The 26,980-nt window shown below is 42.4% G+C and overlaps 1 protein-coding gene across 3 annotated transcripts in view; it reads right to left on the bottom strand.

The window, feature by feature from the left end:
• dgkg (diacylglycerol kinase, gamma) overlaps positions 1–26,980 on the bottom strand; it is a 131,660-nt gene that overhangs the window by 30,455 nt on the left and 74,225 nt on the right. For all 3 annotated transcript variants that reach the window (XM_074694662.1, XM_074694664.1, XM_074694663.1), the window contains 2 exons: positions 16,169–16,233; positions 7,292–7,382 (listed from right to left, as the gene is read on the bottom strand). In XM_074694662.1, coding sequence (XP_074550763.1) covers positions 7,292–7,382; positions 16,169–16,233 — 156 coding nt within the window. The remainder of the gene's footprint in view (positions 1–7,291; positions 7,383–16,168; positions 16,234–26,980) is intronic.

Below are 26,980 nucleotides of genomic sequence, written 5' to 3'. Positions count from 1 at the left end.
ACGGAGATGTCATGGAACAGAACTTCATCACTATGAACTCCAGGGAACTCTGGGACTCCGTTAAGGGTGCCACTGATATGATGGCTAAGAGGAGAAGCCTTGCTACAAAGGATGAACTGGGCAGAGCTAATGAATGAAATGACTTTTTTCCTCAGGTTTAACAGACAGGATTCTTTTATTGGAATGTATTCATGTACTGCAGACAATTTCAACGGCTGAACCCTGCTCAAAGATAGTAGTTGATCCCTTAAGGTCCAGTCACTTTTCTGTCATGTATTCAATCACACCTCTTCTTTTAAGAAGGGCAGCTAACTACAGCTTGGTGCCCTCTTTTACAGAAGTCTGTTGACTTACAGATAGTACCTGCCCTTTGGACAAAATCCACTATTATTCTTATTCCAAAGAAACCCTGTCCTACAGAAAACAATGACTTTAGACCAGTGGCTTAAACTTCTGTTCTTAAATGTTTTGAGAAATATATGGTATCCCTACTGGAAGTGGAGCTAAAATCTGAATTAGATCTACTCCAGTTTGCATATAAGCAAGGAAGGAGTACAGATGATGCCATTAACAGCATAAGCCACCTGAAACATAAGCATCTGGGAGAATCTAAAGCCTATCCCTGCCTTTTGTTTCTTGATTTTAGTTCTGCTTTTAATACGTTGCAGCCTCATCTGCTTTTACACACAATGATTCAGGTGGCTGTCGACCCTTAATTATTAAGTGGTTCTACACTTTTTAAAGAGACAGAACCCAGAACATCAGGATTAATAACACTCTCCGATTGTGAATCCACCAGCACAGGCGCACCACAGGGCTGTGTTAGCTTACCTGTACTGTTTACCATCTACACCAGTGGTCACCAACCTTTTAAAGCCCAAAATCTCTAAACCCAACTGTAGAGAACTTAAGATCTTCCTAATGAAGGCATGAGGAAACACATAAAGTACTCCCAGTTCTAACGAGCTTAGATGCATGAATTATATTCAGGTCCCTTGTATTTAAGTGTTAGCTGTTTTGCTTACCTGCTGAAACTCTTTGGATATTATAACTTTTTCCTTTTACATTATTAAAAGATGGAAATTTAACATGGGTTTAAAAATTCTCAATCAGTGCCATTCAGTTACCTGCAGTTACCATCTGCTACATATCAAAGCAACATCGCTTCAAAACACCATATAAAATGCACACAAGTAAGTAAGATGGCTGTGACTGAATATGTCTGCGAGTGCCTTGTAGTCTGGCTCACTGCTACAGCCAGTCTGAGACAGTAGCAGGGCTCAAGACTACGACCAAAATGGTCGCAAATGCAACCTTTTTTTCAGCGTGCGCTTGTAAAAATGTCATCTGGTCACGTTCATGCAAGTGCTTATGTCTTAATGCTTCCTCTATCACAGGCAGCAAATCGAGAAGAGCCAAATTTTGGGTGTTAGGGAAATATCAGTGGGTTTAGAGTTAATTTAACTCAGATCTGTAAGTGTCATATCATCATCTTTAACTCTTAACTTTTAACTCTAAACTCTGAAATGGATGTGACACTCTAAGTGTTATTGACCCCCCCCTTCCCCCTTGATCGAACGTACGCAGATGGAAAACGTTTCACTCTACTGCAGAAGACTGTGCTTGAAGTCGTGGGTTTGGCTGCTCATTGTCCGGTAAGATAAAAAAGTTATGAGATTGGTGCTGCTAGAAAGTGAATTTAAATAAGTATACAAACACAGACTGCTGTGCGGTAGTTCTCAAGTACAGGAAATGTTACGATATTGAGCTAGCAGTAGCTCTAACAAGCTGACAAGTTGACTGCCGTGACCAATTGATACCCAGTTATTACTTGGCTCCGAAGTGTTTCGGACAAAAGTGAGGTGGAGCTCTCGACATACTTCTATATGTGATAATGAATTAATTTCTATTCTCCTAATATGACACCAGAGGGTATGCTTAAACGAAAGGAGTGTGCATGTACTGTTAAATTCAAAGTAAAACTGGTAAACCTAAATCAGTTTAGGTAATCATACTTACGGTTGTAGACTGTGTACAGCACTTGCCTCTCTGAATTAAAATTGCAAACTGAATCTCAGTTTTGGGAACTGATGCTCGTCTCAGCCAGTATCATTTCTTTAAATACTGATTAAGCTATTCATACTTTTCAAATGTTTTGTGTTATTTGATTACTTATGAGCAACTGTAACACTGTGCGCTAATTTTATGGCTTAAAACCCACTTCACCCTTGTCAGATATCCTGAGTAGCTTGCTAATTTATTTCAGCTTTCGTTAACCCAAACCTCATTTTGATATTATAGACCTTGTCCGTGATGAATGTTGCAGAGACAGCTTTCAAACTAAGTTAAGTTAGTTGAATTGGGCAAGTTCAACTTTGGGCTATGTCAAATAAACTGCTGGAGCACACAGCTTATTTGTGTCGAACTGTAAGCTTTATTTAGCTCTCAAGCAACTTTTAGAACAACCCCCTTTCTATCTGTGTATATTCCCACAAACTTGATTACAACCGTCACGTCATTGCTCTTAGGTACCGCCTACTCTGATTCTGATTGGTACAACAGCTTGACAGGCTACTTGAAACAGCACTTCTGAGTGAGCTGTTTGAGTCCATGAGCATTAAGTTCACCTTAATGCCAACCTGAATTTATATGGAGAACAACAATAAAACTGGGTTGGTGTGGTCCTCCCAATTTTTAAACGTGCATTATTTTATGTTAAACCACACAAAAAGGAGACAGAAAAATGTAAGACAGCGTTTCATGTGTGCTAAGCTGCCTTGCACTGACAGCATGTTGCCATGCTATGTTTAGTAGGTTGCCTCTCTTAGGCTAACGTTGTTAGCACGTTGTCTTTTTGGTGGGTAAAAGGGCAGCAATTTAATTAATAATCTAATAATCTGTAAATTTGGCACATAAACAGGGCTATGAAAAATTAATGGTGATAATTTTATTTATACATGTGGAAATTCAGGTGCTTAACTTATTGCTTACATTAATGAGCTACAGTATGTAGATGTTCTCTTAAGTTGTTGCATGTTCTCTGCAGTTCATGTGTTTTTATTTTTCTATGTCAATCACAGCTCAGTGCTGCAGCTCTTAAGTCATGTGTCTCTGAGTGTGCTATCCAACTTGAAAGTAATTTAAAATTTTGTGTCTAGGATTCTAAGGTTCTATGGAAACACAGTACATGCTGTTCCTGGAATATGTTATGGTAAGATAAATGCAAATAGTTTGATAATATCTAACACTGGCTATTATTTGATTTCATGTTAAGAACAATAAGCTTCATAAATTGCTTATAAAGCTAATTTCTTTATTTTCCTTACAGGAGTACATAAAATGCTGGCAAAGGTGGAATGTGCTGGAGTCCAAAGATACATTAAAGGTTCCATATAATGCAACTTTTCAACAAGTTCAAAAAGGTCCCAGAAGTCCCAGGACAGTCAATTGAAAGTTTTTTGCCTCCAAATCCAGTTATTTCCTGGACTTCAGCCACTCTGTAAATCCCCTCTCCTGAGCACTCCTGAGAACAAGCTGTTTCTGTGGGCGTAGCTCTAAATGATAATGAGCTGCCCTGTCCACGCCTCCTTCACAACTTCTTTGGACGAGGGTGTGGCTTTTTGCGCAAGAGGACGCATCCTCCACTATTTGAAGCAGCAAGGATCTGCTCTGTGGACTACAGGCCTGATCATTTTCATTTAAAATACGGCTGTGATCATTGGTGTCTGACAGTTTGCAGTGCAGCTGATGTGCACATAAACACTTGATCATAAAGACACAGACAGACGCACATCACAGGGACAGTGATGAATCATTGGTCACTTGTTCTTTATCAGTCCAACTCTTAGTCACTGTTTCACTCACTCACTGTTTTCTAAATGATAAATTCACCCTGAGGTCTCCTGGAGATTAAATTTCCCTGCAGCCCTGATTATTATTTTTTTAATGTCTAGTTAACTGCATACACAATATATTCATCTCTGCTGAAAAAGGAGTGGTTAATAATTTAGTAGTTGGTGATGGTATGTGGGGTCAGGTGAAATTATGATTTTGTGTGTGTGTGTGTGTGTGTGTGTGTGTGTGTGTGTGTGTGTTTGTGTGTGTGTGTTGTGTGTTGTGTGTGTGTGTGTGTGTGTGTGTGTGTGTGTGTGTGTGTGTGTGTGTGTGTGTGTGTGTGTGTGTGTGTGTGTGTGTGTGTGTGATAATTTGTACGTGTGCAGATGCCTCGACCTCTGACCTACAAAAATGACTGTACGAGCAGTAACCAGGGTAACCTGGTTTTTAAATTCTCCGATGACACTTCTGCCCTCAGCCTGTTATACCAGGACACAGACCCCTCACTCTACTCTACGGAGGTTCTTGCATTTGTTCAGTGGTGAGCATTATTATGTATGGGATGTCAGCATGATTTGGTAATCTCTCTGTGCAGTTTGATGTCAGCACTGAGTCCAATTCCTCCAAGGAGACAAATATAGTTTATTCCACTTTCTATTTATCATGTCTGAAGGTAAAAAATAAAACAATCATTAACTCACTTTCACAACTTTTCTGTGTCCGTTAGGATAACTGTCCTTGTAACTTCTGTTGTGGCTGTACTTCTGTTGTGTTGTGGCTTTTGCATTCCTGTTGTTGCTTTCGCAAACCAAATGACACCCACCGGCCACCATAGTTTCAGGCCTAAATAAAGGTGTTAGGAGGTATCTTGTCTGTATTTTGTCACAAAGGCACAAAACCAATCACATACAGACAGAGGGAAAGCCCTGAAGAAGAGGAAGGGATATGTCACTTATAAACTGATCATGTTTTGCAAAACTCCTGCCCTGTTTTTTGCTTTTTGGATAAAAGCTTTAAATGTTTTCTGATCTGATGCCAGAATAAATGCACATTGTATAAATGAGGAGAGATGACAAGTGGGACAGGCTGTTACTGTGAAAAGTAGATCAGAAGCACTCTTATGCTTTCTGGTGCCATTCACACGCTTCACCCCAAAATGGAAAAAACGTGGTGAAAAAAAAATTGCGTTTAAAAAGAAACGCTGAGCACCTGAAACTCTGTACTATGTATACCAGGCCTGTAGATGGTGATAAAACTGTCTTGTCCAGAAGTGTCCCTTGGTAGCCCTCCACCAAAGCAGAGTTGGGCTGATGTCTTTGCTGATTGCAGAAGTGGAGTAAGAGATGTACATTTCATTAAAGGCAGTCAGCAGATTCAGCAGCACAAGCACAACACGGTGGTCCTCCATTGGGACTGTTGTAACAATCGTAACGACAGTGCTGTTGTACTATTGTATGGGCAAAGCAAAGTGTGGCGTCAGTGTTTCCACTAAAAACTCAGACTTACTGTTTACATAGGAACCGCTGCCTCAATACCTTTGATTTTTATCCTCAAAGCATTGGCCTGTACACATTCCCTTGGTTTCATGTCCAGGATGTGATCTACAGATGTGAACGAACAATACTGATAGGAGTTCAAAGGGTGAAATCATAGCAGATACTTCTATCCTTTCTTTCACTGATGGCTCTGCTGTTACTGCTTTGCAAACAGGATGTTGAATTCTTGCAGAACGTGTAATAATCTAGCAAAACCAAAGCTTTGGAAAGATAAAAACGTGTTGGGCTGAAAAATATTTACACATTTACAGGGGCGTATTTAGTCGTTTGAGGGCCCAAGGCAAACTCAGTCAATGGGGCCCTCCATGTCCTTGTAACTCATCTTCCACAGAGCTAGACTGGCCTTCCCTGGGTCCACTGTCTCTTTCCCAGAATCAAGGCATGAGACAGCTAAATGCATTTCCTCAAGTTCTGTACTTTAGTTTGATTTTGAAAAAAGTGAATACATCATTTAGTCCACTTTGTCCTGGATTTAAAATCTTTTACAGTCAATTGACAGCTTATTTGTCCCACAGTGGGGAATTACAGAGTAACAGTATCAAAGAAGAAAGTATGAAGTGAAAAACATCACAATAGGTAAATATTGAAAAAAATAATTTAGTACAGAAAAAATATGTAAATATCAAGCACAACATAAAACTGGAAAAAAAAATCTACTGAAAGAGGTGATATTTACAGTTACCATACTTTTTGGTTCTATTACTTTAAAGTTAATGTATTTTTATTTGACCCCCTGTCCAGTGAGTTATGTTTCCAAAAAAGAGATTTTGTACAATAATGTTTATCACCAGCTCAAAAAGTTTGATTTTGAGAAAATGATCCTGTTTCCTGGGCTAGATAAAGTCCTTCAAATCCTAAAAGTCTGATATGTTTATCTCAGATCTCAGAGCAACATTGTTTTTATTTCTGACTTGGTTGAAAATTAGAAAAAAATGGGGAAAAAGTGTTTTTTACCACTTTCTTCCTGAATCAAATTTTCAGATGTGTTGTAACATGGAATAGCTCAGTGAATAAGAAGGAAGGGAGAGTACCTAAAAGATCATTAAAGATGAAGCCTTTTGATGTATTTTGAAGCATGTGAAGTAAGATTTAGAAAAAAGAAATGCTTTCAGTTGAGAACTTCATAAATCAGTTTTTAAGATATGCTTTGGGGGCCCCTGGGAATCTTGGGGCCCCAGGCAACTGCCTGTGTTTGCCTAATTGTAGCTACGCCCCTGCACATTAACAATATTTACAGACATCAATTTGCAGTGCTGGACCTAGCAGAGGCGACCCTGATTCTCTGGATTCAGCCCTGTTTTCAGGACTAATTTAAGAGGAGGGTTTCAAACAGCTTTGATCTTATTCATGTTTCTGCTCATTTTGAAATAAATAAGACGGCATAATGATCTCTTTAATATTTGATCTGATATTCAAACACCTGGGATGCTCAAACCTTTTATTCTTTTGTTTTGAGGATGTGAGGATGTGAATCCTATGAGGAAAAAAACATTTATTTGACCCTGTCTCTGTCTCTCTCTCTCTGTCCTGATGTATGTTTGCTGCCTTTTCTTGGAGTCCTGCTGCGCTTCAAACACCCAGGTGACACATTACACCACACTGTCTGACAGAATGAGGCAATCACAGACTTTATGGAGCGTTCTGTTGATGAAGCTCTAAACATAGCCCGTCTTGTTAACATGAGAAAAACACTTTGTGGTAAATTTTCTGGAACATTTTGGAGAAAAAACATGAAACAATAGGAACAGTCAAACAGTCGTCAGAGAAGACTGAGTGAATGAGATGCTTCACCTTTGGTTTGGTGATGGTGTGTGAGGAGCAGGGGGATATGAACCTGTTTCTCACCAAGTTTGACTTTGAAGTGTCCATACTTCCCAGCTCTGATAAGCCATGTGACTCACCTCCACCTCAATGCACTCGTTGAGCTTCTTGCAGGTGGCAGATATCGTCTCGGTGGTGCCGAACTCGAAGTACCACAGCTTGTTCTTCATCCTGATAGGAGACGCAGAGGACAGACGTGTTTTGAAAACTTGCTCACACATGAAAACAGTGCCATGAGCCTAGAGCAACGTTTGTTTGGGCTGCACTGGACACATATTGAAGCTGTCCAGTGCCTTCAGTCATCTCACATTGTGACAGCTCAGGACAGCTCGCGGTCATGTGACTACAGAGGTCAAAGCCCCCCCCCGAAGCCTTTACAAGTGAAGCTTTGACACTGAGCCACAGACAGACTGCTGTTTGGTTTTCACTCGTTTACAGACACACAGTTGCCTCAACGCCCTCATGAGAAGAGTTGAAATGTCAACATTGGTTCTGGGGGGGACGTGGTGTGTGTGTGTGTGGGTGTGTGTGGCTGGTGGAGTCTGTGTGATCAGGGTAAATAATATTGTGATTTGCACCGTTCAAAGCGAGCCACAGGACAGACTGAGCAAGGGTCTGATTCTGCCCTGGAGATGACTCATCAGAGGTGACCTGATGGAGGTCAGACCCGTCTATCCTCACGTGGACTGATGCAGATTGGGACAATGAAGAGAAGTCCAGACACATATATAAATCACTACAGTCAAACAGTGATCACACTGGTTTACTTTTAAGGACTTTAGCACTTTAACTTTCACAGTTTACTGCATGTCTTTCTCTTTTTAGCTATACCAGAGCTTATTCAGGAAGATTCTCCTCATAAGGAGACATCAGTTTAAGAAAAGAGTATCAGAAGTAATCTTATAAAAAAGAATGGGAAAGGTACTGAACTAGAGGAAGAGATCGCACAAGCAAACAGTTATGGTTTGGCACATTTTTTTTTTAGAATCAACTAAGATCCAAAGCAGTGATTCTCAACTAGCCTTTGTCTGGACAAAAAAACAAGTATTGAGAAATGCTTGACTCCAGTGCTTTTAGTTTGAAGGGCATTTTTCATGCAGCAAAGTGCTATCTGATGACCTGTGCTGTTGATTGACAACCGCCATTTCACAGCCTGGAAGAAGGAACCAAAAAGTTCGTCACGAGTCTGAGAACAGTTACTTGAGTTGTGGACTTTCCTAAACTGAGGACCCAGGAGGATTAACCCTCAGGGTTTTGTGGTTTTTGATGAAAGTATGAAGCCCATAAACTGGAACACTATGATATTCTGCAGCATCTCAGGCTCAAACTGGGGTGGTGGTGGTTAACTAGGGATGGGTACCTTTCACATTTGAACCCATACGGTACCGATGCCCAGTACCTGGCAATCGGTATTGGTGCTCACCGGTACCAATTTCCGGTACTTTTTGTGTTCATGTGGTAAAAAATGTCAATTTAAAAAAAGTAAGTAGAAATAAAATCTGAAATTTCTTTAATTTCAAATATTTATTCTTCAATATATAACCTTGCAATGCTGTGTTCATGGCCAGCATGGAAAATCACCTACCCTTCCAGTCCCTCAAAGTCACAAGGATGCATTTAGGTACCTAAACATGGTACCTTTTGATTTTCCATGAATCGGTACCTGGTACTTTCGACAGAATTTGGTCGGTACCTATAAAAGTACCTAACTCGGTACCCATCCCTATGGTTAATACAGCGGTTTAAAAGACATTAGGTCTAATTGTCCAGAGGCAGCTCAGCTCATGTGACTAATGGCTGCCTGTAGCTGTTAAAAAAGGAAGCTCAGAGCTTGCGTTATATCCAACATGGCCACTATGGATGATCGGCTTCATTTCATTGTTTCAGGAACAGACAGGTGACGTCACAGAGACCACATCCATGTTTTATACAGTCTATGGCAGGGGCTTGTCATTAAAGGGTTAAGATATCTTCTCTGAAAAGGTTTCAGAATAAAAGCACAGCATGAAAAAGAGGGAAATCTCTCCACAGAAAACTAGTATGGGCTTTTACTTTGAAAACATTTGAAGCACTATTTACTTTTTCATTTCCTATTTATTGATGGGACAAAAACATGAGTGTGAAAATAATATGTCTTTTTTACCACTGATGACACAGTTCAGCAGACTCTCTTGGAGAGGAAGCTGGACACTCGCAGAGATTTTATTCTTGAAACCTGTTTCTCTTATAGTATGTCAAAGCTTTTTGTTGCTGTAGCTTTGGGCCTTTTTTGGGTTCAGGTGATCTCTGGAATCTGTTTTAATCCAGACCCATGAACAACTGTTGGTAAAATATCCTCTGGATTTTCAGCGGTCCACTTTCTGCGCAGACGGGCAGTGTTAATAAAGCGCTCCTGCAGTTGCCCTGTGGCTGCTGAAGCTGGGGAAAGTCATGTTGGAGTCACACCAGCATCTCTATGGATCTGACACATATGCCATGCATGTTGTAGTATAAGGGAGAAAACAGGTCAGGCAGACGAGCCGTTGAGATTGAAAACACAGGTACTGACACAACAGCTCTTCATTAGGGCTCGCACATGTGCTCAAGTTGAGTTCCATGTGGACACACTGACAAACTATGGGTCTTTACAGGACCTGAACAGGACCTGAGACTTCACAGCTGAGACTGACTGTTGCAGTGAAGTACTAAAAGTGTTTGTTTTAGTGGTAAGTGAAATGTTTTAATCCGCTGCACTCGCTCACATGTTTTCCTCTCTGCTAATTGTCTCTGTGTCCCTTGTTCTCCCTTGCTCACCTTAATGCCTCCCCAGAAACCTCTGCCGCTGTCAAATCAGGGGATTACGAGCATATTTGAGATCACAATTAGGAACGGTTGCGAATCTCAATGAGGCGAGCTGCCTAACCTCATTAAGCTGCTTCCACTTGAGACGCTCTGTAAAAAATGCAATTAACTCATGTTTTCTGTCTCTCTGATGGACGCCGAGTGCAACAGGGAGGCAAACATGTCTATAAGCTTTTCCTCCATTATTCCCAGACTCCTATAACAAATCTGCCAAAACACTGCAACAAAAAGCATCTTAAGAATATCTCAGTAATCTCTAAAAAGCATTTTTGTCTTCTGTGAGGAGGGAAACATTTCCTCACAGGGTAACACTGTCTGGCTGTGAGGCTGAGATCGAAGACAGGGACTGAGAGGGTTTCAGGTCGGACATTAAGCTTCCCCGAGTGAAGAAAACATTTCGATGCAACACAGAACTGAACTTGTTTCAGCTTCAAAGAACTTATTTAACAGAAATGTGATGACATTTGTTGCATGATATGTTAAAAAAATTCACTCTTCAGTTTGGGAATCAGAATTCTAGTTTCCACTTCTAATTGGAGTCAGAAAGGAGCAAGGCCTGCTTGTGTCAGGTTTCCTCAGAAAGAACAAAGATTCAAACAAAGGTTGGAGGTTGATCCATGTTGATATGAAAACAGAGAGCTCAGGAGCTCGTGAGGGGCCCTTCCTCATCCTGACCCCTCCCTAGATTATCATCTCCTTTAACCCCAACATAAGCAGTGGCCTCCTGACCCCGACACCTCTCTGTGCCCCCTCTCCACCTCCTCCTCTTTCCCTCTCTCTCTCAGGTTCATCAGAAGGAGGCAGAGTCACTGAGGGTGAGTTTTAGCATCACTTCCTCTGTCATACACCTCCATCATGCCCTCCAACCAGCCCACCATTGTTCTCACTGTGATTTAAAATCAGAGATAAGACCAGAAACCATCAGAGATTCACGTTCTTAGATGAAGAAATAATGACAGGTTTCCACAAACTGTTCACCTTGGATCTAATTTCTGCAAACTTGTATCGTATTTCTTCAATCTCTGATCATGGTGCACGGGTACACTGAACCATAGAGTGTTTCCCCCGGCACAAACAAAGCCTCCTGACTCTCAGTTTTTCCCACAGGAACAGACTCGCCCATTTGATCGACGGCATCATGAAACATTGATTGAGTGTTTCAGCCTCACAGCTCCTCAGCCTCAGTGTACACACAGTGTAGCCACTTCCAGTCATGAGTAATAGAGGAGATGATGTCTGGAAGGGAGAGCAAACAGGACGCATCAAGAGGGGATTTTAGTGTTTGATGGATGAAAGTTCGGCGGCATTTTAGTCTTAGATTTAAAAAGACTTTAAATCAAAGATCTGGATCAAAATGTGCAGAACAAAATGTCTGCAGGTGATTGAGGCTGCAGTGTTAAAGGATATCTGATCCCTGCTAATCAGTTGACGAGTATCAGTGACCTATTCTGAAGAATCTCTCACAGACTGATTTTAAATAAGCACAACTTTAAACACTGAAAAATGATTTCATCAAATCAGGTAATTCACGGATAAAATTAACTGAATAAAGGACACAAAAAACCTCTACAATCAGAGGATCACTGTGTTCGACTGATTCACTGAAGGGCTGAGCAGCTTCTGCATCCATTAAACCTGCAAACCAGACAAAAAAAAGCATCGTCTAATTCATGTAGCATGCAAAAAGGGTTAAATGCTCCACAAACTGCTCTGCGGAGCAAACAGTGTCTTTTTGCCTCAGTGTGGTTTTGCATGTATTCAAATGACCTGTTATGCATTCATCTGGAGTTAAACAGACTCTTTTCACACAGTCAGCTCAGAATGGAGATGCTAACGGCTCATCTCATCCCCGTTTGCACCAAGTGGTCTGTAAGGATCAGTACGGGTTGGATCAGTAAAGCCTGATCCTGTTTATGTTTCCACAGTCAAGTGTGCCTCTCTTGGTAGGTGTGTAAGCCAGAGGCCGGTAGCTGCATCAGCTACGTAACACTGTGATGCCATAGCAGCGTGGCACAGTGTACCCCACCAATAAATCCAACAAAGAAAAAAAACGCGGTACAGTAAACAAAGAGCACCGATGGAAGACATCTAGCAGTCTTCTTTGTGATAAGCCTGTGGCTCTTTGTCACAAAGAATAATCAAGCTTTGTTTCAAAAAAGACTGTGTGCTGCCAGGAGAAATGCAGTGGCTGCTGTCACACAGGAAGTGACCATTCTTTCCACCAATCAACGGAAAGCAGTGTTTCTAGCTCCACCTTCTGGGGTCGGCTCAATGTGATGATGACAGCAAGAGTTGTTTTGTTTAACCTGTTTTTGTACAAAGATTACCTCTTTTGTAAAAAAAAAATATACAAAAAGTTATACATTCAGTTTGAGTTTGTGTTGTCAGTTTCTTCATTCTGTTGAATAGATATCTGAATTCTGTGTCTTCAAGTGCTGCTGGTCTTAAGTCGTATTAATAACTGCTTTTGTAACTCATGCTTTACAGGTGATGATTTAAGTGCCAACTAATACTTAATACATACTTATTTAATGCTAAATAGTATGTAACTAACAATAGTGTAACCTGCTTGGATGTTACCTAAGGGATATATGTGTTACAGTGTACAATAAGGGTCCAAAAGGCATGCCCTAACTGTTAACTATAGTTAAGTAATGCTTATAAGGCACTCTTATACATTAAATTAGGTTTATGTCATAATCAAATACACAATTTCACTTCTATTAATGCTTAATAATGTATTAAATAACTCTGAACAGGAGACATTAATTAACTGCTTATTAATGTGTAACTAATACTGTCTCAGTTGTGACTGCATAAACAAGTTGCCACATAGCTGTAGATGAGTCCAGTTGTAATCAGCTGGCAAGTCTCACTACAGCTCATCCGTAGAATTTTGCTTATCTGGAGGGTAAGCTGTGGAGAATAAAGTTGACGTGCTAGAAAAAAACTGACTGCAAGTTTAGAATCAGCAAGTCAATTTTAGTTTTACTCAGCGTAAAATGTAACTCAATGGATTTTTTTTTCAAACTGTTCCCCAGTGTTGTTATCCTATATCGCCTATGGAGGCTTGTAAAAATATACAGCTGGAGAGAAAAGAAACTTTTTAAATTGTATTGATACATATAGATTATATCGTAGTGAAAAAAGAAAATGCAATAAAAACAAACAAATCAAGAATCTTTTGAAAACGGCCTCCAGAGTGGATTTTTTTCTGAAATGCTGCCGCCACCATTGCGGTGTAAACAGAAAGCCAGCGTTTTTAGTGGAAACGCTGACTTCATGCTACGCTTTGCGCTTGTGCGTACAACAGCACAACAGTACTGTTGTGCTGATCATCTTGGACTACCATGTTGTGTTTGTGCTGCTCAATCTGCTGAATCCACTAACTGTCTTTAACAAAGTGAGCATTTGTTGCTCCACCTCTGCTATTAGTGTTCACCAATACACCAGATGATTGGTCCAACTCTACTTCAGTGGAGATCCACCAAAAGCAGTTTCTAGGCAAGACCTGGCATGCTTACTACAGTGTTTTCAGTCCGTCAGCGTTTTTATGTCAACACAGATTTTTTTCACTGTGTTTTAGTATTTTCGGATGAAACGTTGTTGTGTAAGCCAGACCTGAGAGGTGTAAAAGCAGCAACATCTCTGATTTAACGAAACCTAGGGGCCACTCGGCAGAAAAGAGGAGTTGGTTAGAAGAACCTAGAAAAATTTCTGATATGTAATTTTGTAAACAAAGGCAAACTTCTTCCATTCACGTTTAGTACTCTGGTAGAGTTACGTGTGTGATACACCACCCCCTGCTGTGCGGGGTGTTTAAAAGCATAAAATCTCTCACTGCATTTCATTTTCACACGTCACGTTTGTGTGGACAGCGTAACACAGACTGTAAAGATAAAGCCTCCAGGGATTCTCTGACTTCTGCAGCCAGACCCCAGTGGACACTCAAGGAACTGCACGTTTGTATCTGCTTCATTTTGAAAACTAGTGTTTGCTGCTCCTTCTCAGAGTGTTAAGGGTAAATTGAAATGAATCAGTCTGTGCTGCAGTCTCACTCAGAGATCACAGCCGTTTCTCACTCAGCAGAAAGTGAAGCAGGAACCCAGAGGAGGCTCTGCCTGTAAATACCTGCTGTATGTTACACTCTCTACAGCTACAGTTAGATCAAAGCCACGGATGAACACAAAGAGCTGGAAGCATCAGAGAGGAAGAAGAGGGAGAAATGTAGTTTTTCAGGTTACTGTGCTTCAACCTTTAAGCTTAACGTTACTGTGAGCTGAATTTATCTCAGCCTCCATAAATGCTTTACATCTCTAACTTTGGCCTTTGTTTAATGGATCAAAGAGACCCCTCCTCTCCTCCCCCTGGGGACAGAGGTATCTTTCTTTTATCTTTCATCACCCTCTCTTCCTCTCTGATGCTGGCACAGATATAGAAGCAGGGATGTGAACTTAAGTATTAATTATTCAGTTTCAAAGAGAAAACAATCCTTTTTTCTCTTCTCACTGAGCGCTACACGTTTCAGACATGATGCACAGTGCACACTCATTACCTGTTAGAGAGAGGAGTGCACTAGGAGTCTTCTTCATGCAAACAACACGAAAAAGATTTTATACTTCATGAAAACATGATGAATGAAAACATGCATCATGTTGAGGATTAAACTGTTAAATAATACACATAAACTCAGTCTTACTGGGGAATATGAATGACAAGTTTTTGCAGCCTGATCAAGGGGCAACATCCAGTCAGTGAAAATGAAGCCTATGTGGAAGTGCTAAAAGTCGCTGTTCATTTAGAATCTGCTTGAGTCTGGCTGCAGAAAGACCAGAAGTCACGTGCACACCCAGCCATAAAAAAACAGACTCTTAAAGCACTAAAAACATATTTACAGCCTGGTTCAAAAACGGCTTGGGTCTAAAACGCTGATTTCACTATCAACGAAATTGCAGACAAAAAATTGTTCTATACAGTCTATGAGCCTGATCCAGACAATGCTGATGAATCAGTGAATGCAACTCTGCAGCAGAAGCCTTATTACCCTGAAGTTTGAAGCCTCTGTGCACACCCACATGGCATGCGCAGGGGTGGGGCAGTGTTAGCATTGCCAGCTGAGGTGCTGCATGGAGGAGCTGGAGATGATTATTAGATCTATAAACAAAGCATCTGTTTGTCACCACACACACCTCGTCCTCAGGCTGCAGCCTCTGGGTCGCTCCATGCTCTGAGCGGCTCCACAGACTCATCAGCCAGCAGTGATCCACCTCAGGGCTTCACCATCGGACTGAATGCTGCTGTTTGTTCTCACTTTGCATCTGAATGAGCTGTCACACAGAAGTGTGGCCGCAGCAAAGGCTGCTGGGAATGAAAGCAGGGACATCAAAGGGTCTGTTTCCAGCTCCAGATAGATGTAGGAGGTGCTGGTTTGGGTCTGAAGGGGGGTAATGTTTGTGTGTTAAAGACCAGGACAACAATGGGGCTCCAGTTTTCCTGTGCCCCACACACTCTCCGTGTTGAAAGCATCTCTGTGTTTAACTCTCCTCTCATGAATCCCAGCTGAGGTGTTTCTTCCCTGACCTCTCTCTGCTCACCCTGCTGCAGCTTCCTCTCTTATGTAACTCTTAATTAGACGGCTGTGCACTCATCTGCTCGGCCTGCTATCTGAAGATATCTTCTCTGCTAGTGGAGCCTTACAGACCTCTGTTTACGTCACAGCTGCCTCCATCCAGCTGCACCGTCACACAACACAAACCTTTCCACACAATTAACTTCTCATTTGGCTTTTATAACCAGACCTGAGCTGCTCCTGCACCAACAAACAGACACAGAGCCTGGACTTGGTTGGACTTTGGCTTCATCGTCCTCTGAAGTCACAGTCAGGTCAGAATTGAACTCTGACAGAGCTCTGCCGATATATTGATCCCTCTGTGCAGCAGCTTTCATTCTCTTATTGATCGCTGATGGCCACAGCGCGGCGTGGTGTTGTGTTCCCAGATTAAAGTTGAGGTCACAAGCTGGTTATGAGGTTAGCCGTTAGCTAATGGTGTTAGCTAAAGGCACAACATTCACTGAAATGCCACTGCCATTAAAAACGCTGAGATTGTTTTCCTCACCTGCTGTTGAACTTTTCTGGGTGCTTTTCCCTCATCAGATGGAAACGATGGGCGATGGAGGCGTCCTGCAGGAGAGAGGAGGAGGAATGGCATTATTAAACCTGCAGGACGTTGAAAAAGCTCCAGGTTAGCACAGAAAATGGTGTTCTCCCAAAGCTGTTTGATATTATTTACACCTATGTGTCTGCAGGAGCCCGTCAGTTTGACTTTTCTCAAGTGGACAGACAAACACAAGAGGAACTGGATGTCAGGAATGAAACCTTGGTTTCTAGTGCTGGGTATCAATCAAATGTTTTCCATACCAGTACTAATACCCTCACTTCACTTTAATACCAGTTCTTAATGATACTTTTTCCATTACCAAATCTAAAATATCAACAAAAAGAAAATTACATTACACATTTCGGTTCAAATCTTGGGCTTTATTTTCGGCTTCAGTGTTTTCCACTCTGAGCAGTTTTTTGAGGAAAATAAACACCAAATAATCACCTTGAAAAAGAAGAGATGCAAACTAGAGACAGGTCAGGAAAAACTGAGTGCACCTTAAATTGGTCTAAAATTGTAAATGAACTCTTTTTCTGTTTTTTTTTTTTTTTTTTTTTTAAGTTAAAATGACAATCCTCCTTTGGCCGGGACTGCCAAAAATGACCAAAAAAGACAAGAGTGTGTACTACGCCAAAGCTCACCTCTCTGAGGACGATTGCTTAAGCACGATTTTGAAAACAGGGCTCGGGATTTCGAAACACTAAACACACAATTAGCACAACCACACACACAATACACAAAACACTTCAGATCCTGTGCAAAATGACACACTTGTAAAAACTACATACACTTTTATAAAAACTACACTGCCTCGGGCGGCGCGTTGGCGCGGCGCGTTTGGAGCGTTCACGCGTTTGGGCGGTAGACGCGAATTCGCTCGAGTTCAAAATATTCCCCCACGAGGTCATTGTTTTGACGACGTTGGGGGGCAACTGCCGCCTGCTCCGGCTCCAACTCCGCCGGAGGATGGAGGAGAAAACAATCTGTGCGGTGTGTCATCATCCAGAGTTATACGATACGACGTGTGTATTCTACAGAGACCGGAAAAAAAGGAGCAGGCTTGGGTGAAAGTCTATGAGGAGACAGGTTTTGCAGGTAAGCTCGAGTAAATTTGCGTGTCCGCGTTTGGTGTGGCCGCGGCATAGGACTACAAGACTAAAGAGCAGACTAAGACTAAAACTCTTATGGTATTTAGTGAACTAAAACTAGACAAAGACTGGGTGAGTTAGAGTCTTTGCTAAAGCTCCACCATCTGATCCCTGCTGCACCGACCGCTAAAGCCTCTTCTCATTGGGTAAACTCTGCAGTGTTTTAGTCTGATATCAGATGCCTGAGAGTTCTGACTCATTCAACAATCCTGGGTTTAATGGAAGGTCACCAGTTGACCCCCCTCAACTGCTCTGACCCCTCCCATGTGTTTAACCTCTGACCTCAAGTCAAAGGTGGGATGACCTCACTAAGTGATGAACAAACAAACCTGTGTGTGTGTGTGTGTGTGTGTGTGTGTGTGTGTGTGTGTGTGTGTGTGTGTGTGTGTGTGTGTCTGTGTGTTTGTGTGTGTGTGTGTGTTTGTGTGTGTGTGTGTGTGTTACAGACAGTATTTGTGTTGGTACCAGTATGTGTAGTATTGTCTTCTTTCATTCAGGTGAATAAACACAGAGCTGTTGTGGACCTCTGATAGCTCAGTGTGAAGGAGGATGAAGGTGTCGGTCTTTGAAATAGATCAACTGTCCTGATGTCTGCAGGGCAGCTAACATGGGGTGAACATGTTAGAAGAGTATTACATTAAACATGGACATGGTGCTGTTAGTTTGTGATGAGATGTTTTGGTCCAGTAATGATGGATGGTGTATGAGAAACCGACTTTATTGAACCCTCAGCCAATCAGGAAACTGTGGCTTAGATCAGCCTGAATCAGTTGGATCCAAACAGATCAAGTGTTTAATAAAAGTTTCTCTACAGTTACACCAATAAAATCCTTGAGCCATTCAGATGGATGTTTCTTTTACTGTAAACATGTTTGTGAATGCCTCTGGCTTCACTTTTCAGCACTATAGGTCACAGCCTGAGCAAATACAACCCACTTCATGCGTGTAAACAGCACATGACCTTTAAAAATCAAAAACACACACACAACCTCTCCATGAGGACACAGATGAGCAAACTGGAGTCCTTAAATGGTTGATTGATATCACAGAGCTGCATCCACTTCTCGTTTGTGAGCCATTGAGAATTGTATGAGGTGTGTGAGATGTTACCATGTGTGATAAACTGCTCTTCTGTAACAAGGAGCTATCTCAACATGAAGATTACCACAGAGAAGTGAAATACCTTTGCATAGGAGAGACATTTTAAATTGTCTGAAACCCTGCTTTTGCTTCAGAAACTCTTATAGAAGAGCTCAGGAGATGTGTGTTCATCATCTCATCTTTTTGTTGTCATAATGCTTCTTGGAAATGGATTTTATAGTGTTGGAAAGCCTGGAACGTGTTTGTATGATGAGAAGCAGAGCTGAGTTGTCAGGATTTGCTTGTGAAAAATTCACTGAATCTTGTCAACATGATTAAGCAGTGGTGTGCGCAGAGGGGGGCAAGAGGAGCCATCCCCCTGTGTGGCCTCATTGCTTAAAGTGATACTCAGGGATGGAACAAGTTGGGTCCTATCACAAGGTTTAGTGCAGAAATTACCCCTACAGCAGTGTTTTTGTGCAGCAGAAGCCCAGGGCGCGCACCAAACACCCCCTCCCTGCTCCTCTGCAGGTTTCCTCTGCACTCAGACGGGGCCATATTTTACTTGACCAAAAACACAAATAAACGGACTCCCACTGAAAAACTCTGACATCGGTCTGCTTCACGCTTTATTTAGAGAATTTTCAGCACGTTACTTTCACACAAAAACACCACTAAATAAGGCTCTAGTTCTCATGTCTCTTCGTCCTGGCAGACTACCTGCGTTAGTTTATATCTGGCACGCCGCGCGCTGACTGATACACTAAGCGGCGAGCGCCTCGTAGCCAGCTGTGGCTCTGCAGCAGAGATAGCGCCGTTTTATGACACGATGAGAACTAGTGCCTTATTTAGCGGTGTTTTTGTGTGAAAGTAACACACTGAAAATTCTCTAAATAAAGCGTGAATGCAGACCGATATCAGATTTTTTCGTTGGGAGTCAGTTTATTTGTGTTTTTGGTCGAGTAAAATATGCCCCGTCTGAGTGCAGAGGAAACTGGCAGAGGAGCAGGGGGGGGGGGGTGTTTGGTGTGAGCGCCCTGGGCTTCTGCTGCACAAAAACACTGCTGTAGGGGTAATTTCTGCCCTAAACCTTGTGATAGGACCCAACTTGTTCCATCCCGGAGTATCACTTTAAGAGCATACTCTACAGTGCATCCTCAGAGCAAACCCCCCTGTGCTGTATGTGCCCTTTTTCTTTTTGCCCCTGTCCCCCAAAAGTCTGTGCATGCCACTGTGTTTCAGTGTAACACCATCAGAGAGATGCATTTGTCCAAAGACTCTTTCTGAGAGGAGGTAATGTGCATGCAGCAGCTGCTGCTGGTGATGATGCATAGCAGAGAGAGGGGAGAGTAGTGGATGGAGAGTGTCACGCTGACAGAGGAGTCAGTAATGATGTTAACGCATGAAGGCTGAGTTAAAGACTCATCCCTTCACTCTGTCATGTCATAATCACATCATTTGCTTCTGTTCAAAGGGCTGAACAGAGACAAGATGCAACCTGACTGAGTCTAATCCCTGGATATGCACAGACAGGAGGGGACAGTGTTTCAATCTGAAACCTGGCTTTAAAACATACACCCAGATCAAACTTATAAAGTGTGAAGTTGGTCATAAAAAATAAATGAATAAATATATAAATAAATAAATAAATAAATAAATAAATAAATAAAATCTCCAACCTAGAGCTTGCACAAAAGCTGCATCACACACCCTTAGAGAGCTGAGGGGCTCTTGTTGTGCACCCAGCACCATGAATTAAACTGTATTCTAAGAGTCTGTCTTCATGCTCAGGCTTTAATCTGAATCCTAACATCTGTCTGTGGTTTCAGACGCGGAAAGGAAAAGCTTGTACACCCAGTTTCTCCATCCTGAAGAACTGACAGGCTGAACCATCCATGCTGACGCGCTGGCACCCTGCCCGCCGTGCAGGTGCTTCAGCGCTCTGCACCCTGCCCGCCGTGCAGGTGCTTCAGCGCTCTGCAGCTAGGAGAACGGAAGGTTGTGACAAGACAGGTGCATGGGTTTTATGACTGTACACATCCTAACCCATTTCCTGTCACCCTCACAAACCATCAACTGGAGCGCCCCGTCTGCTGACCCTCACCTCCTCACACACACACACACACACACACACACACACACACACACACACACACACACACACACACACACACACACACACACACACACACACACACACACAGATTTGTGATGTGCTGATCTCATAGCATCAGCACATTTCAGAGCTTTAAATAGAGTCGGGGCTCTGACGGGCAGAGGAACGTGACACTTGACGCGGAGTGAGGAGACATTACAGGTGAGCTGAGACACATGAGTCTAACTTTGCTTTGCTGCTCAGAGAGAAATAATAAAACTGGTTTTTGGCAAGGTTACTCCTGCAATAACACCAGCACACAGAGAGGAAAACATGGGGCGGGTTGGTTTGGGGACATGGCCTGAAGAGCCTTTGTAATGTGTGAACAACCTGGTTCGTGTCACTCCGTCCGTACTGCAGGCGTTTTCTGAACATGTCACTTTTTGTCCACTCAAATAAAAGCTCTCTGTGACAATATGTGACATTTGCCATAGCCTATAGTTTCCTGAGTGATGAAGGTTGTTTTGATCTTGCCGTTTGAAGTTTGGGGGCGTGAGGGTAAGAGGAGGTGCTGCTGAGCGTCTGTTTTTAAAGCAGGACCAGGAAAGAGAGGAGTGACAACAACAAAAAAAGGAAAATGTCACCTTGTTGAGACCCACAGCAGAGTACTTGTCAGTGCAGCTCTATTGTGATTCACAGCCTCTGGTGGTGGTGGTGGTGGTGGTGGTGTTGGGGTTAGCTTAATGTCAGTCAATGTCAGAGACAGCATTGAATCTGTCATCTAATCTCAGCTTAGGTTAGCATGCATAACACAAAATGAAGCGCACTACACGCACTAGCTGTGTCCCCGTTCAGGGGCTGCAGCCATGTTTTCAAACATGTCTAAGATGTGAGGCCAAGTTTTCAGAAGCTTTGAAGATGGTCCAGATGTGTGTTTTAACGTCCATGTGTGTCACCATATGTGTTTCAGCCCCCCCCACTTTTCAAGTCCAGCCAGGTGTCACTCAGCATGGCCATTCATTACCGTGGTAACCTGGCCTGAACCTGGCAGCAGCTCACTTCCTGTCATTGATACTTCCCCTGACCTTCAGTGTGTGCCAGCCCTACTCCATCTCTGCATACACTTACACACACACACACACACACACACACACACACACACACACACACACACACACACACACACACACACACACACACACACACACACACACACACACACACACACACACACTCAGATCTTTTAATCTGCACTCTCTCTCTTCCTGTGGCCTTGCCTGTTTTCTGATAAACACCGCAGTAAAACTCCCCCTTCAGGAATAAAAGTTTATCCACCACTTACTTCACCTCCCTTGTGAAACCTGCTGAAGAATCATGAACAAACTGACGCTTACACACATCTTTGAGTCACTTTAAACTCCTGAAAAGTTGTGATATGACCCCCAAATTATGGAGTTTTTTGATGACTTAGGGGCGAAGACTAAGCATCACAAACTGTGGGTCTGAGATCTGAGTTGCTCCATAATTCCCCTCAGATGTGGTGAAAACATTGTTAGGCCCATGTCTGACTCACGCCAGCTATGACAGCAACCTCAGGTTTCTGGTCATGAGTCTGCCAGGTGAGGCTTCTAAAGTCCAGATTACATATCAGAGTTTACATAAAGGCCTGACGGCGATTAAAACTTGGACCAGCAACAACTTCCAACAGATAACCGCTGATAAGACAGAGCCTCTTGTTATTGCCCCTTACAGCACTTCCGCCTAAGTTGCATAAGTGTATCTGTTCTTCTTCCTCTTCTGCAGAAACAGATCTCAAAAGTCCTGGAGTCATTATTTTCAAATTCAGATTAAATAAACTTTATTGTCTCCAAGAGGAAATTTGAGCCAGTGCAAAACAAAATGACTACACCGAGTTCAACAACAACAAAAAGAAAAAACTTAAAGAGGACATATCATGCTGATCCCTGATTTAATACTTACATATAATATAATAAATTTGAAAACAAGACCTTTCACCCCCTGAATTTTCAAAAAATGAGATATTGTATTTTTTCTGATATCCTAGAACGAGATTTGATGCCTCTGAAAATAGCTCATTGCCATTTGGCCGTGAGATTTCGACCGTTGTGACGACACGAGGATTCTTTCTTTTTATTGGAGTAATCTGATAAAGCAGCTCCTCCTCTGTGATGTCAGTTAGTCACACAACCGCCACCGAGGGATACACCCACCAAGAGCCGAGTATCCCCCCTCAGATGCCGGATGCAGGGACTCTGCTCTGCTGAGCAGCTCGGCTTTACATGGTGAATTAGCAGTTAAAACACTGTAGTTTTAGCAGACGTGGTAATACTTGTGAGACTGTGATATTTGCATGCTTGTTCTGACATGCACTGTGAACCTGGACCACAATAATGCTGCGGTAATAACATAGTGAGGAACTGACGGTAGAGGTGATCTTTAGACTACACTTTCAGCATGATGGATAAAACAGACAGAGAAAAGTGAAGGAGCAGGATGGAGCCCTGTTATAGAAATAGTTTATTGGTGAAGTCTGCCTATATTTCCACGTATAAACTATACATGTTACAGTACCGGTTTGACTCACCACACTGAAGCGTCCTGAGATGATCTGTGTCCAGGTGGATTTTCTTCCTCCTGAGCTGCAGAACCGTCCAGGTCTGACTCGGGGTCCAATACAAAAGGACGTATCCTACACTCTGCCATTTTATTAGTGCTATCAATGCCTTACGGTGAAGTTTTGGCAAACAGCAAACTCGCTCGGTCTGCCCCATTCAATGTGGTGATTTTGTAAATACTGCCATGCTGCAAAAACCGGCCCCTGGCTCTACCCCCTCTGCCCCTCTGATAGAACTGACCAATCAGAGCACAAAGGGCTGTGACGTTGCGAGGTTACTGGAGGTCATTCTGGAAATGGAGCGTTTCAACAAGATCTTCAGAATGGCCTAAACTGAGGATATTGAGAACGCTATTGTGGGGCAATGAAGGAACTAAATGACTTGTACTGAGGGCAGAAATGCTTTACAGGCATCCTAGTCTGGCATAGTGAAAAGGAGAAACAAGCATGATATGTCCCCTTTAAGAAAGAGATTAAAGCCCTTCCATGTGCACATTCGAACAGGCTGCATGTAGATTGCTGAAGCCTGAGGCAGGGAGAGCATCAGCAAACAAATGACTCAGGTAGAATCAGACATATAGAAGAAGCTGAGCTGGAGGTGAACTCTGTCATCTCTGTCCTCCTTATTCAGACCCAGTATGGTCACAGAGTAGCTTTCAGGTCCATTACAGGAGAGTCCAAAACCCCCAGCCATTAACACCGGGACACACACACACACACACACACACACACACACACACACACACACACACACACACACACACACACACACACACACACACACACACACACACACACACACAGCGTGCACATGCACACACACACACTCACACACTCAGCTGTATGAACTCCTGCAGAGGCACAGTGCAGAGGGATCAGCTTCCTGGCTGTAACATGAGGTGGCATCTTTAATGGATGCTGACATGGTGTGATTTCCTCCTCTCAGATTCCTCTGCACAGATTCTTTCCAGGTGCAGGTCAGCGCTTCACCAAAGCGCAGATACAAAGATCTCAGAGAGTTTTTGGTCACTTCTTAACATCTGTTTTATAGTTATCTCATCCCTCCCTTCACACACATCATCTGGGGCATCAGGTGCTCCTGGACTGCTGCACTGAAGCATTGAGATTTTTGCTAATACCTTGTTTTTGTTGAGCTTGTGGAAGAAATTTATGCCTAAAACTATTTCTTTTAGATTACCTCTGTCACTTTAGTGGTGACAGATCTGCCAGAAAAGCTAGTACGAACAGATGTAGGAAGCATTAGTTTACTGAATAAAAGGCATGACATTTCTATATCTTAAGATTGAAACTAAAGTCCTGAAAATGTCTGTTGATCAAAAAAGTAAAACACAGCAGGAAGCTGTGAGTTTTTCCTAAATGCCACTACCAATATGGCTGTATGGCTCTATGGCTATGACCAGGACAGTCAATGCAGCATTTACACATTTATTTTTATGGTTGTGACCTCAACTTTAGGATGATGAGGAGACTTCAGCGTCATAACATTCATCAGTGAGTTCATCATGCAGATATTTTTTCTGTTTTTCACCTATATAAAATAGAGATTTAGCCTTAAAATTTTCACTCATTATACACTGAAATACACAGGAGTCTGGTTTATTTCCTAGGAGCTAACTCTGACAAATAAGGTCCATCTAAATTCACATTTACAGCTGGAGAGGCACAAGAGTGAAAGTAGTCACAATGCTAAACTCTTTGGATCAAACCATGAAATGCTGTATCACTGATGTTGACCCTCATTTGCTGAATTGTGTCCATACAAACTGGACAAACACATAGTCACACTACTGTCTGTGAGGGCCCTAATAAGCTTGATCATATTAGCTTACAGGTGAACAGGCCGGGCTCTGCTGCTATATACAGAGTGAGTCTGACATACATTTTAAACAAGGCAGGAAGCACTGGTGTTTACTTGTTTGAGCTATAAATATGACAGTATTCAGTTATATGAAGCCACATGAAGCTAAATCAGGAGGCTTCACACATTTTTTTTTCTGCAGCTTGCAGCCCCCACACTGAGCTCACTACTCAGAGCACCTTTAGACAAACGCTTGCTCCTGCCAGCAGCAGGCAGCAGCACAAAGCCTTAACCCACTAAATCCTCCTCTTATGTAAAGATGGAAACATATTTTTAGCTTTGTTCAGGGCTTTAGTGTAAATATAGAAAAATGTGAACTTCTACCCGTCTTAAAAACGTAATTGTGCCTCTGGGAGTCGTTAAAAATCTGACGTGAACACTGAAAGAGAGCTTATATAACATTTCCTCTGATTTACAGTTCTGAGAGCCAACCACATGCTCCACACCATGTCATCCACAATTAAGTCAGCGAGATAAAGGACAGATGACTGTGGAAAGCTTTCAGACTCGGCCTTGCCAGCCTCCTGTCTCCATAGAGACCAAACCCTGAGAAGTGAGGTCCGTGCTGGGATGGCAGGAAATGCAAACCCTGTATGGTAAATAAACCAGATTTGAGGGTTGCTAATGACTGCATCATTGCAGGGTGAGTCACAGATCGGTTTGCTCAGGTGTTGTGTGCTCACTGATACTCAGCCATCTGTCACTGTGGCTCCTACGGGCACCCAGTACGGCTGCTTGTTTAATAAATGTGCTGCATTCAAGGGCTGGTTAGAAAACCAGGAAGAAAAGTGCAATTAAACACATCATCGTACCTTAATTTACTGTAAGATCAGAGGAAAAGAGACCCCTGCTTTGAACATGGACCTTTAATATGTCTCATTCTGTAATGTACAGTCAGTGAAAACGAATATTCCTATAAATCGAAATCTTAATCTGAATCTGAATGTTTGTGACTCTAAGTCGTTACAGACTTTCACAGATTCAATTTTCACAGGTCCAGCATTTTTGTTTACACACAAAAAGGGACTTTTAGAAAACATGAAGACACCAGGGTCTCTAACTTCTGACTTGCAATAATCTATCGATTATTTCTTCTTGCAATAATCGATAGATTATTGCAAGAATCTATCTTATTGCAATAATCTATCTGGGGGTCGTCATGTTTCCGAGTTTTATGCACACGGATAACACACAGTATGCTCCCTGCGTGTTACAGCATCATCGACTCACAGACAGATACACACAGACACACACAGACACACACACACAACCACCTATAGATCAGTATGTCATATTGGGCTCCTGCCTTGACACATCTACCTATGCCCTCTCAGTGCTTATGTCACAGTGGTGTATTTATAGTCATATGTACTGTACTTCCCAGCCAATGAGTGCCTGTGTCCTGTTATTTTTGTTAGCCAGCCTAATGGTGCTTGAATGTTACAGAAAAACGTCAGATGGCAGCTACTTCAGCTTCATGGAAATGAGTCAGCTCAAAGTTTGGCAGAACACCAGGATGAACAGTCTGGTTTCCAAAGCTACACAGAGATACTCGCTGTGCGCTGAAGTTTGTTGTGTGTGACTGAGCAGCTGTACAAGGAAAAGTAAGATGAAGCAGCAAAAGGAAGCCTGTAAAGACTGTAGGATGAAAAGGATTAATTCAGAGACACTGTCAAAAATGTCTCTGAGGAATTTGGCGCCCCCCTGTGGAACAGGAGGAATAAAAAAGCTGTAAGCAGAACACTGGTTGCGTCTCAAAGCAATGATTTCGAGCCTCCTCTCTCCTCTCTCCTCTCTCCTCTGCGGCACCGGAAGTACTTTCTGAAGGCTTTCCCAAAGTGATAATTGTGCTCAGAGGAGAGAGGAGAGAGCAATAAGGAAAGAGGAGGGAGTAGACTGTTGAAGGAGCTATGATTGAGGAAACACAAGA

Source organism: Halichoeres trimaculatus, unplaced genomic scaffold, assembly GCF_033239565.1.
Source record: "Halichoeres trimaculatus isolate MK-OKI-2021-1 unplaced genomic scaffold, fHalTri1.1 fHalTri1_scaffold_19, whole genome shotgun sequence".
NCBI lineage: Eukaryota > Metazoa > Chordata > Actinopteri > Labriformes > Labridae > Halichoeres > Halichoeres trimaculatus.
The sequence above is the reverse complement of the archived record's forward strand: the minus strand, read 5'-3'. Positions and strand labels throughout refer to the sequence as shown.